This window comes from Desmodus rotundus, chromosome 9 (genome assembly GCF_022682495.2).
Source record: "Desmodus rotundus isolate HL8 chromosome 9, HLdesRot8A.1, whole genome shotgun sequence".
NCBI classification, from domain to species: domain Eukaryota; kingdom Metazoa; phylum Chordata; class Mammalia; order Chiroptera; family Phyllostomidae; genus Desmodus; species Desmodus rotundus.
Window position 1 is genome coordinate 106,183,348 of NC_071395.1, and position 14,718 is coordinate 106,198,065.

General features: G+C 49.7%; 1 protein-coding gene across 1 annotated transcript; it reads left to right on the forward strand.

Annotated features, from left to right (window-relative positions):
• The first annotated feature begins 9,809 nt into the window (after positions 1–9,809).
• LOC112298758 (tubulin gamma-2 chain) lies at positions 9,810–14,509 on the forward strand. The gene is made up of 11 exons (XM_024553855.3): positions 9,810–10,085; positions 10,373–10,485; positions 10,670–10,837; positions 11,151–11,219; positions 11,580–11,659; positions 12,065–12,191; positions 12,815–12,901; positions 13,017–13,166; positions 13,588–13,740; positions 13,824–13,985; positions 14,110–14,509. The coding sequence occupies exons 1-11, from the start codon at positions 10,037–10,039 to the stop codon at positions 14,305–14,307; spliced, it is 1,356 nt and encodes a 451-aa protein (XP_024409623.1). The 5' UTR covers positions 9,810–10,036; the 3' UTR covers positions 14,308–14,509.
• The last annotated feature ends 209 nt before the right edge of the window (positions 14,510–14,718 follow it).

Sequence of the window (14,718 nt, forward strand, 5' to 3'; positions counted from 1 at the left end):
GCACGGAGGCTACGAGGCAGAAGCTCCATTCTACACAAAGAAATGTGGCAAATAATGGAAACGACAGGAATGTTTCTATCTTTCCAAAAGGTACCTTTCGGGAAAGTACATTTAAAGAATATGAGGAGAATATGAAGAGGGAAAGGGCCTTTCTCCGTTTCCGTCCCACCACCTCTAGCGTGCGGCTTTGTACTCACCAACCACGTTCTGAGCAGAAGGAAGAGAACAGGGCAAGGGGGGCATCTGGCTGCACACTTGCCCTTTCGAAAAAGTTTTCCTAGGAGTTTCACTCCATGGCTTAGGTTCACATCCTTCTGGCCAGAACTGTGGCAACCACAGGCCTATCATTAGAGGTGACTAGGGAGAGGGGGCTGGATTCCATACTGTCTACAACAGTGAGACACAGATCTTAATATCAAGACTACAGAAGCTCTGGCCCTGGCTGGTGTGGCTCAGTGGATTGAGCGCCAACCTGTGGACTGAAAGGTTGCTGGTTCCGTTCCCAGTCAGGGCACATGTCTGGGTTGCAGGCCAAGTCCCTGGATGGGGGGATGTGAGAGGCAACCAATCTGTTTCTCTCTCACATTGATGTTTCTCTCCCTCCTTTTCTCTCTCCCTTCCCCTCTCTCTAAAAATAAATAAAACCTTTTTTTAAAAAAAGAGTAAAGAAGCTCCAAAACACTACACATCTCAGCTCTCTGAACCCTCATCCCCTCATCCATAAAGTGCATGAGATGTGCTACGGGCATTTGGGGGCAGGACAACTCATCAGCACAAGGGACCCTCCTATTAACTGCAGGACATTGCGCATCTCTGCTCTCTAGGTACCAAACACCAGTATCCTCCTCCCCCACCATTGTGATAAAGCCAAACAGGCCTCTGCTGGTTTGTAGATGCCCCCTGGTTCAGGTGGGATGTGGGGGGAAACTGTCTTCTGGGGTTGGAAACCACTGTACTTACTAGCTTGTGTCTGGGCCACAATTGTATTATTCTCTCCGGCCTCTTTAACAAAGGGTAGGTTTTTTTGTTTGTCTGTTTTTTGAAGCCCCGGCTACACAGCAGGAGCATGGAGGGGTAGGCATTCTTTTATCTTCTCGTTGCTGCTTTTAAACCATCACTATTTGACCTCACTGCAATGGCCCTCCTCCTTGGAGGCACAACACCACACACTCTATGACTTGTCCCAATAATCTTCCTGCTTGCTTCCTCCCTTTCACATTCTTCAGACCTTCTCTCCTCTTTAAGCCTTACCTTCATCCTAGATCACTCGACATCCATAAGGATGGTCCTGGCTGGACTGGCTGTTCCTTGACCTCCTCACCTCCAATGCTCTTTACTGCCTCTCTGCTTGTCACCCACACTGGATGGACTGACCTCAGCACCTGCCACCGCACCAACTACTCCTCACCCTTAAACTTGACTGGTTCACTCTTGTACCACCAATTCCTGCACCTCCACTTTCTCATTCCCTTTGTCCCACTCTTCCTACAGTTGGCTTCACTCTCCCAAGCTATCAGCACTTCTTAGCTTCACATCCTTCTCCCCACAGCCTGGACAATTTGATCCAGCCTTCCTTTATTCCTGATCTCACCCTAACCTCCTGGTAAAATTCCAGCCCTGCCTCTAGCTGACTTTCTGCCCTAACTCCTACACACACACACACACACACACACACACACACACACACACACACACACACACACACACACGCTACCCACTGTTGCCATGACAACTGGTGGTCTCTAACTGCCCCACCTCCCTGCACCCACTGGGCTGGTAGTCCTTCTACTTGTCTGTGCTACCCCTCTCTTTTGTTCCCTGCCTTAGCCTCCTGCCTCCCGTCTCCTTCTCACCCTCAGCAGACAACTTCACTCCTACTTCACGGTGAAAATAGAAGCCATCAGGCAGAACCCCCTCAACTTCCTGCCTGCACTCCCACCCCACTAAAACACTTATTTTTATCTACACTCATCCTTTCCTCCCTTTTATTGTGGGAAAAGTTTCCTTCCTGTATTAATCTCCACCTGAGCCCTGCATCCGAATAGCTCCAGCATCCTCAGGGACCTTGGCTCTCAAAATCCCCTCTCCGTCCCTTCAGTATTTCGACATGGACGCCTGTCCTGTGTTCTAATGAGCTGAGTTCCTCACACACTACATGCCCATTTCCGGTGGACACGCCTCCCCTGCTCTCCTTGCCCCAGAGCTGGAGTTCTTAACCTTTTTCCCCATCAGGAATGTCTTTGGCACTCTGGCAGATAAATGTTTTTGAATGCATGCAACCATATACATAGAATTTCCATGAAAATCGATTATATTGAAATACAGTTGTTACAATAGGTTTTTTAAAGTTGTGACATAGTAATGCATGTGCTTCTTGCTTTTACTTTTGTGTGTCCTTTATTAAATGCACTAAAATGAAAAAATCTTGACGTGGATATCTTGTGTTTTCTTCTTTTTTCTAAAATTTTATTTGTTGACTTTTATTTTTTTAATTGTTATTGATTGATCTTAGAGGCGGGGAAGGGAGAAGGGGAGAGAGAGATTGAGAAAGAGAGAGAGAAACATCAATTTGTTGTTCCACTTATTTATGCATTCACTGATTGATTTTTGTGTGTGTCCTGACCAGGGATCGAGCCTGCAAGCTTGGGATATGATTCTCTAACCAACTGAGCTAGCCGGCCAGGGCAAGGATACCCTGTGTTTTCGAGTAGTGATGACTATAAACAATATTTTATAACGTATGCATCAAACTGTGATGTGATATTAAAACGGCTGTGACTTTTATAGATCCCATTGTCACAGGTACTGCTAATACTACCGGAGTGTGAGACCTGCAGTCCTAATTGAAGGAAAGGCTAAATTGCAGTTAGAGGGGAGATGACAGAAAAATTTGAACTCATGGATCCCTGAATTGTATCCGTAGACACCCTGGAGGAGATCTGTGGGCCCCAGATTAAAACCCTTGTTTTAAAGTCTATACAGTCTCTGCTCACCTTGTTATTTTCCATTCCTGTTTCAATTTTATGACTCCTCAAATATCCGTTAATGCCAACCATGTGTACGGGTAAGTAAGCTTTTGGGACCTGGTTTTTTCTCTCACGGCCCAGGGTCACTGTCCTCACCAAAGTCGCCATGTTCCCCCAGACCCGAAGGTTCGTTTAGTGTCTCCGTACCAGGCTCCATCTCCCCGCAGCCTCAGATGCCAACCCACTGGCTCTTTGGAACTTTCTCCTTCCTAGGCCCCTGCATTCTCTTTCTCTACAGCTGTGCTTTCAGCTGCAAGTCCAAATCAAACAGCTTAAGCCAACGCTTTTCAACGCTTTTCATCGCACGGCACACCTAACTAATTACTGAAATCCTGCAGCACACTCTAACATATAAAAATCCTGCAGCATAACATATAAAAATATGTTATATCTTTTGCCCATCTGATAAAAAGTAGGTATAAGTTTGATGCATTCATATTGAACAGCTATTGTGGTGTTCGCCTGTTGTCATTTTTCTTTCAATTAGCAATCGTTGCTCCTCAGATAAACGTCGTTGGCCTCGATACTGCCACTGTGCAAAGCTTTGTCATGTTTTTACTTGACAATCTAAAGGAAAAAAGTCATTGCCCCAACTAAAATGTCAGGTATTGCATATTCTATACGGTCTTGCGGCACACCAGTGTACTGAGGCACACCAATTGAAAACCACTGGCTTAAACTGTAAGAAAAACATATCCCACAGTGTAAGAAGTCCAGATACAGGGCAGAGCCAGGGCTGGTTCCTCTGATGTCTCAGCAGTGTCATCAGGGACCCAGGTGGCCCCATCTTTCTGCCCTACCACCCCCTGGGGGAAGCTTCCTCCCCAAGATGCTCTCTGCACAAATGAAAGACGAAGGTGGTAGCAGTTTGAGGTGCCATATCCAAAAGTGACACCATGCAACAAGAAGAAACTGTGTCTCTTCCTGTATGTCTGTTTTAACCAGTGAGGAGACCTTTTCCAGAAGGCCCCAGAAATCTTTCCTCGCATTTCATTGACCTGAATGCATCGTATGTCCCCTCTTAAATCAGCCCCTGACTAGGAAACTGTGATAGCCATAATCAGTTTGGATCCATCAGGATTTTCTGCTGGAAGAAGGCTGAAATGCAGAACAAAATCCAGGCTCTGCCAGAAAAGAAGAGGGTAAGCAATCGACCCTCACCGACATGCATTAGTGTTTCTTCTGGGTTCCCCCCAGCCCCGCTTGCTCCTGTATTTTTCTTTGCAACACAATCTTCCTTTCTACCTCTGAAGCATTATATTCTAATAGGTTCTATTCCAGTTCTCTTCCAATACAGGGCCATCCCACAGTGTTCATTCTCCCTGGGTGACCTTATTCATGCCCATGGCTTTAACTGCCATTTGGGTACAGCTGGCTCTCCACCTAGACCCCGTTCCTTAGCTCTAGGCCTGTGTATCTGTTGCCTACCGGCCCCTTGCATCCATCTGGATACCCTTCAGGTTTCTCACACTCAACTTTTATGTACATGCTCCTTCTAAATTCCCTGTGTCTCGGTAACAGGCAACATCGCAAGAGTGACTCCTCCCTCCCCCTCACCATTACATATTCAGTCATCTGATCTCCTGTAGCTTCTCCCCACTCAGTGTCTCTAGAACGTGTCCCCTCCTCCCCATCCTTGCACAGGGCCTTCTTCGCCTCAGACCTGGCTGGCCACCCAGCCTCCTGCTCCATCCTGCTCCTCGAGCCATGCTTTTCTCCGTGATCCCAGACGGATCTTTCTAAAATGCAAATCTGAAGCTGTCCCAGCCCTGTTCAGGATTCTTCAGCAGCTTCCTGTTCTGCGAGGCCAGGTCTGGTGCTTGCTGACTTCTCCAGTTCACCCAAACTCAACATGCCTTCTTCTGTATCCAGCCTGTACCCATGTGTACATGTTGCTTCTTCCATACCATCAGCTCCTTTAACACACACACACACACACACACACACACACATTCACACCTTTATTTCCTCTCACATACACTCAAAAATACATTTTTTTTTGTTTTGTCATAAGGGATAAGACCATGGATATTGTTCTGTAACTTCTTTTTCTCAGCTACCATGTGTTGGCCACTCTTTTCCACGCCGATGAGAGCCCCACCGTATATTTCTTTCAAATGGCCCTTTGTATTCCTTAATAGGGATATAAGGTTGATTTAGCCAGACCCCTCCTGGTGGACATGTGGACATCTAGCTCATTTCCCACCATCATAAACACTGCTGCACCACACACCCCTGTACATACATCTTTGTGCGCACGTCCTAGTGTTTACGTCATCAAGGACCCAGGCAACTCCTGGAGTGGACATGCTGGGCCAAAGGTTATATCCATTGTACACGTCAGGAGAGCTGCCAATTCACCCTCCAGAATATATCCATTGATACGACCACCAACATTGTAAAACTAGTGTATAAAAGCACCTATTGCTCAGAGTCCTCATCAATACTAGATATCATCAATCTTTAAATTTTGTGTATCTAACTTTTTTGCCTGGAATTTGTATTTTTCTGATTACTAGTAAGACTGAGAATATTTTTATATGTTTTTATTTCTCATAAACTGTTTATTCCTTCTATGCATCTTTTTCTGAGTATTGGTTTTTCTTCTTATTGCTTTGCGCCCTTGTCCATTTCCCCACCTGATCTATTCCTATGAGACATTCAAGACTAGGCCAGGCACCACCTCCTCCAAAAAGTCTTCCCAAGTGTCTGGCCTCTCCCTGCTCCCACCCTCAAGTTAGGCTCTCTACTCTGCACTCTGCGCTCACCTTGCCGTCTGTCTTCCCCACAAGGCCGTGGACACTTAGGTCTGTTACCTCTACTTCCCCAGCTCCTATTGTTGTACTCTGCATAGTGCAAAGGCGCAGGAACAAACAAGTGAAAGAATAAGCAAATGACCACCAATAGAATTACTCTCAGGCTTATTTCCTCTTCCTACTCCTTAAGAAAACAATACAGCCCTGGCTAGTGTGGCTCAGTAGATTGAGTGCCAGCTTGCAAACCAAGGGGTCGCCAGTTGAATTCCCAGTCAGGGCACATGCCTGGGTTATAGGCCAGATGCCCAGTTGGGGGTACGCAAGAGGTAACCACACATTGATATTTCTCTCCCTTTCTCCCTCCCCTCCCCTCTCTCTAAAAATAAATACATAAATATTTTTTTAAAGAAAAGAATACAGAACAAAATACCCCATTGTGTTCTATTTCATAACCAAAGTGTGAACTGAGCATGTAACTACCTTCAAGTAAAGAGCTCAGCTCTTCACCTTTGCAGAATCTTTCCTGGGCTTCCTTTTGAAAGTTAAACTCCCTAGAGCCACGGGATCCCAGTCTCAAGATCGAAAGCTGCTCTGACTACCTTTCTTTCTCCCAGTCCCTGAGATACACTCTCATTTCCCTACCTCAGGCCTCTGCCTCATTTCCTCCCCGGCATCCCTGAGTTCCTGACAAACGGCAGGCCAGGCGTCCAGGAAAAGCCAGAAAAGAAGGTGCAGCCAAAATAATGTCTTTTCAACCTGGAATGTCAACTAAAGGCTTAAGACATTTACCCAACTCAATGCTACACTTATATTAGAAGCAGACCAAGGCCTCAGACAAAAGGATGCCACATCCCAGTACATTATCATTGAATATGGAGCCAAGCAAATTAAACTCAACGCTCAACAGTCATAGGTAATGACCTGGAGATCCTGGATCTGAGACCCATTAGAAAGATCATGAACCTGGGCCTTTTGCTCAGCCTCCAACTAAAACCGAATCTGTAGGATCGTGACAAATAAGTAGGTTTTAATATCTACAAACTTGTTTAAAGCAACCACTCTTTTTGCTTTTAACCCTGCACGAGAGCCTTCACCTGCAACAGCAGCCAAACTGTCTTTCGGTTCCTGCTGCGTCTGGTGCAGCAGTAGTCATGACTACAGCCTGGGTACTGAGTGCTGTCCGGGGGTGTGTGGCACAGTGCTAAGCGCTGGTCTCCTGTCACCAACAGATAGGAACTGGTCATTTCCCAGCAGAAATGGAAAACACAGGTATAGTCTGCTAATAACCAGGAGCTTCCACATTCAGCTCTCCTGATGTACACAAGCCTCCGTTTCCAGTCCCTGCGTACAGACTAGGAGGAGCCTTTCAATGGTCAGAGATGGCTTCTTAGAGGAAACTGACTCTGCAACTTCTCCAACCCAGAGAAATTCACACGTTCTAACCTGTTCCTCTAAACTGGGATTTGAAGGACGTTTCCCAAATCTGGGAAAACAGAAGGAGGAGCAAAGCACTGTTATTCATCCTAAGAAAAGGTTGGAATTAAACTCTCGTGTTTCACAAGTGGTCATAAACTGTTTCCAGCTTATTATTTTCCAGGAAGCAAACAGCCAGTCCAGACTCACCAGGAGGGAGGCCTGGCAGGTTGATTCTCATCTTTGAAGCCTTCCTCTTCACCTGGGCGCACTCAGAGAAAGGCCTGGCACAGCCTCTGAGGACAGCCAGCCCCGGAGGAGCGACTCTGGCCGGGGAGGGGTGCCGCGAGGCTAACAGTGGAGCGTGCAACCCACCCACCCTCAAACTTCAAAGGGTGCAGTCAAACCCTCCCTGAAAGGGCGAAGCAGCCGGTCCCGCAGGCGGCCGCTCGGGATCTGGCGACAGCCCTGCTTCAGCTGGGGGAAACGGCAGGAAGCCTGGGTAGGGTGAGGGGAGGGAAACTGAGCCGAGGCTGGGGAGGGGGTGGGCGTGGGGCAAGCCAGAACCTTTTTCTAAAGAAACCCAGAGGATTCCTGGCGGCCGGCGCTAGAAGGTGGCCGAGCTCTCTTATAAAGAGAGAGAGAGAGAGCGGGAGAGAGAAAAGAGAAAACAAACAAAAAAAAACATAGTCCGAGCGTGACTCTTGGTGGTGGTGGTTTCGCCAGCGCCTCTGCAGCGGCGCCGGGAGAAAGCCAGCCAGATGGGGACGGACAGCCCAGCCAAGCAGAAGAGGGGCCAGAGGAGGGCCCAGGAAGAGGGGCAGGGGAGCTTGGAATGTTCCAGAGGTGGAGGAGACGACACTTCAATAATTGGTTCGGTGACAATTGGCCTTCCACGTGGAAAAGATAAAGTAGATCCCTATCTTAAAGAAGGCCTCCAAATAAGTTCAAATGAACTAAAGACCTACAGGGACCAAGCGAATCCACGACAGGGCTTTTGGAGGAAGGCACAGAAAACTCAGCTTTATGATGGCAGGAGAGGGGAAGGTTTCTTTAACAAGGGCAAAACGGAAGGAAAAGATGGACTACTTTGTCAGCATAAATAGAAAAATGGGCAAAGGACATGAACAGGCAATTCTGAAGGTCACTAACGAAAGAAAATAGAATCAACTTCACTGTGATCGTAACTGGAAATTACAACCAAAAGACCTCATTGAGCAGCCATGGCATCGACAAAAATTAAGATGTGACAACCCAAGGGTGGATGCGGCTGTAGGGAAATGAAAACCATCTAGGGGGAAATATCTTCCTTCATGTTCACAAGCGAACAAATCCTGCGCTCCTTTGAGGTAGCAGGGAATAAGTGGGAACAATCAAATCGCCCCTGTGTGGAAACAGAATGAACTGGTTTTTCTTATCCAATGAAATACTATAAAGCAGTTAAAAAGAATGAAGTAAGTCCATATATATCAACATTGCTAAATTACAAAAATCTAATGTAGGGTGAAAATGCAGGTTACAAAAGAATATTACACTCTGATACCATTGATATATAATTTCAAAACAAAAATATATAGTAAAAATACAAAGTCGTGCTTGTATGTTTCAAACCTTTTTTAATTTAAATTAAAATAGAAACCAAAATGAGATACTACTTTACGCTCATTAGGATGGCTATCATTAAGAAAGAAAGAAAGAAAGAAGCTGTTGGCAAGGATGTGGAGAAATTGGAACCCTAATGCATTGCTGGTGGGAATGCAAAATGGTGCAGCATTGTGGAAAATGGTATGGCAATTCCTCAAAAAATTAAACATGAAATTACCACATGATCCAGCAATTTTAATTCTGGCTATAGACCCAGAAGAATTGAAAGCAGAGACTCAGATATTTGTACACCCACGTTCATAGCAGAATTATTCCCAATAGCTAATATGTGGCAGCATCCCCAGTGTCTATTGACAGATGAAGGCATAAACACGAAATGTGAGAATATATATATACATATACATATAATTCACACACACGATGGAATGTTATATAACCTTAAAAAGGAGTGAAAATTTGACACTAGCTACAACATGGACGAACCCAGAAGACATTATGGTAAGAGAAATAGGCCAGACACAAAAGCGCAAATACTGTGTGATCCCACCTATGTGACGTACCTGGAGCAGTCAAAATCACAGAGACGGAAAGTAGAATGGTGATGGGGAGTTATTGTTTGTGGGAACAGAGTTCCAGTTTGGAAAGACGACAAAGTTCTGGACATGAATGGTATTGACGGCTGCAGAATAATGTGAATGTACTTTCTGCCATAGAATGATACATTTAAAAATGATTAAAATGGTAAATGTTGTGTTAGAGATATTTAATTTAAAAATTAAAAAGAAAATTGGTTTGACTCCAGCCTCTCCATCTAGCAGAGTCACTCACCTGCCTACACAGCGCAGCTGACTCCACACCTCCGCGCCGCAGTCCACACCTCTGGGCCGCCGTCCCCGCCCCTCCGCTCACCTCCCCAGCCCCGGAGTCGCTACCCTGCAGCCCCAGCTAGTCTAATCGCGCAGGCGCGGAGCTAGGTGGTTTAGCGAGAGGGCGTGGCCTCACTCTGCGCCTGTGCCGAATTCCAGCTGCAAGTGTTTTGGTGAAAATGATGTCCAACCTGGGCATCCCGGCCCGCCGGCCGCGGGGAGACCTGCACTGCACACGCGCAGACGGAGCGCCCACGTCAAAAGACGAAGAGAGAGCGCGCTCTCCGCGTCCTGCGCGTCCGGCTGCCAGGCTTTCGGCTGCGCCGTGACTCCCGCCGGGCCGGGCTGGAACGCCCGCGTCTGAAGAGCGATGCCCCGGGAGATCATCACCCTCCAGCTGGGCCAGTGCGGCAACCAGAGTGAGCGATCGTGCGCCAGGGGCCCTCCAGTCTCCGGTTCTGCCCTTTCGGGTCCCACCCAAGCGCTTGGCATCCTCCAGTTCCCCTTTCCCTCCCATGACCCCTACCTTACTGCGCATGATGAACAAGCCCCAAACCCAGAGCTGCGCCTCCATCCCAAGGCTGCCACGGCTCCCAGACCAGGCGTCTTGGATCCAGCCTCTGAGTGTGACAGGTTGTGAGCCTAGACCTGGGCTTCTGAGGCCTTAAGACTCTAGCAGAACCAGGCATTTCTCCCCATCCCCCAGTTGGGTTCGAGTTCTGGAAACAGCTGTGCGCCGAGCATGGTATCAGCCCCGAGGGCATCGTGGAGGAATTCGCCACCGAGGGCACTGACCGCAAGGACGTCTTTTTCTACCAGGTGCTCACAGCGACTTGGCCACGAGGCCTGAAGGGAATGGCAGCGTCCTGGTACTCGGAAACCCCTCTGGGCAGAGGGGCCAGGGTGGCTGGCTTGAGGAGGGAGGGCAAGCAGGAGCCAGAGTTGGGAGGATGGTGAACTTGGCCTTAGCTGAGTGGGTGCCCTCCTGGACCCCCGTTGACAGGCAGACGATGAGCACTACATCCCCAGGGCTGTGCTGCTGGACCTGGAGCCCCGGGTGATCCACTCCATCCTCAACTCGCCCTACGCCAAACTCTACAACCCAGAGAACATCTACCTGTCAGAGCACGGAGGAGGAGCTGGCAACAACTGGGCCAGTGGATTCTCCCAGGTATTCAGGTGACCATCTCAGAGACCCTTGATGTCCTCTCCCCTAGGTAAGGCAGGCTCAAGCAGCCTGGGAATCTAACTAGACCCAATTAACAATAAATAGCAGACAAAGGGATACCCTAACAAGAGGGGCAGCCAAGGAGAGGTTTATGCAAACTGTGCAAATCACTTGCAAAGCAGCTTTTCTGGGTTGAGGGCCACAGCTGCGGCTCTCCTTGAGGGTGGCAGCAGTGTCCCTGGGTGGAGTTACTGGCTGAAAGGAGATGCTCTCCAGAACCTTCATCCTGATCCTCCCTCCTCATGTTTCTATGCAGGGTGAGAAAATCCACGAAGATATTTTCGACATCATAGACCGAGAAGCAGATGGAAGTGACAGCCTAGAGGTGAGGTTCTACCCCACTGAAGGAGAGGAAAAAACAAAAAAGCTGACAAGTGCTGGGGAAAGATCAGCAGGTAGCCTTGAACAGGGGGTGTTGGGGACAATTCAAGTCAGACCTCATTTATTGAGCATCAGATGTGAGATATTGAGGTAAACAAGGTCCAGTCCTTGTCTTCAAGGAGATGCTAGATGCTAGCCTGGATGGCATCGGCTTCTCAGATATGAGTCATTCTTCCCGAGGGGCCTCAGCCTGGATGGACACAGAGGAAGGCCTGAGACGCAGTGTGTTGGGAGTGGGGAATGAGACAAGCCCGAAGCCTCTCCCCAGACCCCTGGAGACTGTCTTCCATCCCTCCCCCTGCAGGGCTTCGTGCTGTGTCACTCCATCGCTGGGGGGACGGGTTCTGGCCTCGGCTCCTACCTCCTGGAGAGACTGAATGACAGGTACGCCTGTGTTTGGGGAGAGGGTATTAGCCCTAGCTCCCTGGGTAATGTCTTTTGGGGTTTTTTTTTTTTTCACTTTTTTATCTTGGACTGGAAGGCCTGCAACTAGCCCTTTGAGTCCTAGGAAGGAACAGAGCCTGGCCACCTAGGGAGCATCTTGGGAGGGGGGGTTACCTAGGGAGAGAAGGGGACCTACAGGGTTCGATGCTTTAGGCTTATGCTTTTTGGCTCCTGTGCTCGGAAGACTCACTTCTGCCCTCTTATACAAACCCTTTTGTAATATAAGAGTTCGGTGGCATTTGGAAAGGAATGGCCCCTGTTACCCCTAGAGAAAACAAATGAACAGTGATGGAAGTCCTTCAGTTCACTGTGCTACCTCCCCCTTTCCCTCTTCCTCACTTGCAGGTACCCCAAGAAGCTGGTGCAGACGTACTCAGTGTTTCCCAACCAGGACGAGATGAGCGACGTGGTGGTCCAGCCCTACAACTCACTGCTCACGCTCAAGAGGCTGACCCAGAACGCAGACTGTGTGGTGAGCACAGAGGAGGCAGAGGGGGGCTTGGGTTCCCCTCTCCAAACCAGAGGGACACATTCACCTGCCCTTCCTGAGCCCCAGCCGAGAAAACAAGAGGACCCACAAAGCCATCCCTGGTGCCCCAAATTATGAAATAAGTACCTGATCCCAAGTCGCTTACAGTCCCCCATGTGTCTCCATTTCGCCTATTAATGCCTACTCATGTTTCAATTTTCAGCCCAAGGGTCACTTTCTTAGCGTAAACCTTCCTGACCACTCAAGTTGAAGTCAAATGCCTTTGTGCACATTTCAGGCTATAACGATCCTTTTCTGCTGTTTTATACTTAATGTCAAGCTCCTGCCACTAGTCTGGTGACCTGGGGAAAGACCATGCCTGTTTACTTTCTTCAGTATCTCCAGAGCCAGGCATGCACCGTGCATGGCCCATGGGGATAGTCAAATACTTGTTTACTGCGCTGGATGGTAGAAACATGTCTCAATGCCCCAGACGCAGTACTTTTCTTTTAAATTAACACACTTAATTCCTGGTTTTGGAGTTTAGAAGGGGGCTAAGCTAATAACCTATTTCTCTGCCCCCTTTCTCCTCAAAAAGGTGCCGTGACCCTCTTCTGTCCCCCCAGGTGGTGCTGGACAACACAGCCCTGAACCGGATCGCCACGGACCGCCTCCACATCCAGAACCCGTCCTTCTCCCAGATCAACCAGCTGGTGGGCCCCCACTTCCGGACTCCTTTGGACTAGACCTCACCCTACTGGAGTGCTGCCTGGGGAAGGGAACACCCCCTAACCAGGCCCACCCACAGCATGCTATCCCTGTCCCCAGGTGTCCACCATCATGTCTGCCAGCACCACCACCCTGCGCTACCCTGGCTACATGAACAACGACCTCATCGGCCTCATCGCCTCGCTCATTCCCACACCTCGGCTCCATTTCCTCATGACTGGTTACACCCCCCTCACCACGGACCAGTCGGTAAGAGGACCCTCAGTGTATCCCAGGCCCTGCTGCCCCCCCGGGGCCCAGGAGGCCCCATCTGGCCTTTCTCTCTCCCTGCTGGCCCGGGAGGCTCCGTGCTCAGGGAGTGGCACTGACTGTTCCACTTCTTGCTGACTGGCTCTCCTCTCCCCTGCCTTCTGCTCCCTGCAGGGCCTGGGCTGTATGGACCCACTTATGCTCCCGCACAGGGGCGTGAGGTTGCTGAGCTGGGCACGGCTCAGATTCCTGACCCCACAGCAGAGGCTCAGTAGAGACCTGAATGTAAAGACACCGCCCAAAGAGACCATACTGCCCCAAGTCTGGCGGGGGACATGTGTCGCCTGCTCTTGTCTGTCCATGCATCCGTGGGCTGTGCCCTGAGTGCTGGCCTGGTCCCTGTGGCCCACTCTCCCCTCAGGTGGCCAGTGTGAGGAAGACCACGGTCCTGGATGTCATGAGACGGCTGCTGCAGCCCAAGAACGTGATGGTGTCCACGGGCCGGGATCGCCAGACCAACCACTGCTACATCGCCATCCTCAACATCATCCAGGGGGAGGTGGACCCCACTCAGGTAGGTGAGGCCCCTTCGTTCCACCCCTGGAACCTGCAGGGGTAGAGGAGAGGCGACCACCACCACTCCTGTGCCCTCCCCAGGTCCACAAGAGCCTGCAGAGGATCCGGGAACGGAAGTTGGCCAACTTCATCCCCTGGGGCCCGGCCAGCATCCAGGTGGCCCTGTCGAGGAAGTCTCCCTACCTGCCCTCTGCCCACCGGGTCAGCGGGCTCATGATGGCCAACCACACCAGCATCTCCTCGGTGAGGCTAGTCTCCTGGTCTTCTCTGGCCGCTCAGTTCCACTTGCCCCTTCATCATTCTCCCGGAGTCTGTTCCAATGCCCCCTCTCCTGCACTGGCTCCCATCATGGATGTTTCTCTTTTAGCTCTTTGAAAGTTCCTGCCAGCAGTACGACAAGCTGCGGAAGCGGGAGGCCTTCCTGGAGCAATTCCGCAAGGAGGACATCTTCAAGGAGAACTTTGATGAGCTGGACAGGTCCAGGGAGGTTGTGCAGGAGCTCATCGACGAGTACCACGCAGCCACGCGGCCAGACTACATCTCCTGGGGCACCCAGGAGCAGTGACGTCCTCCCACTACTCCCCCCGGACCATGAGCATTGTTCCCATCATGCCGGTTGGTTCCTCTGACCCGAACTCCCCTCACCAGCAGCTCTTTTAGGTGCATCTCCAGCCCAGGAGCTACCCATGCTGCCTCCTTTCCATCCCCTAACCCTTGATGTGCCTGTTTACCTCTAATAAGATAATAAAGCTTGGTTGTGAATATAATCAGGGCCTGGTCTGTGACTATGGGGATGATGAAGGGCCCTTCAAGTTCCTCCCCAGTGCCCAGACATGTGGTGGTAGGACGGCCACTTAGTCCAGGTCTTAGTGTGTCCACTATTTCCGTTGACATCCCTTTGCCTACAACAAGGCTGTTTTACTGGAGGTAGCTCCACTGTCAAGGCTACAGAGGATTGATTACTGAGGTCTGCTGT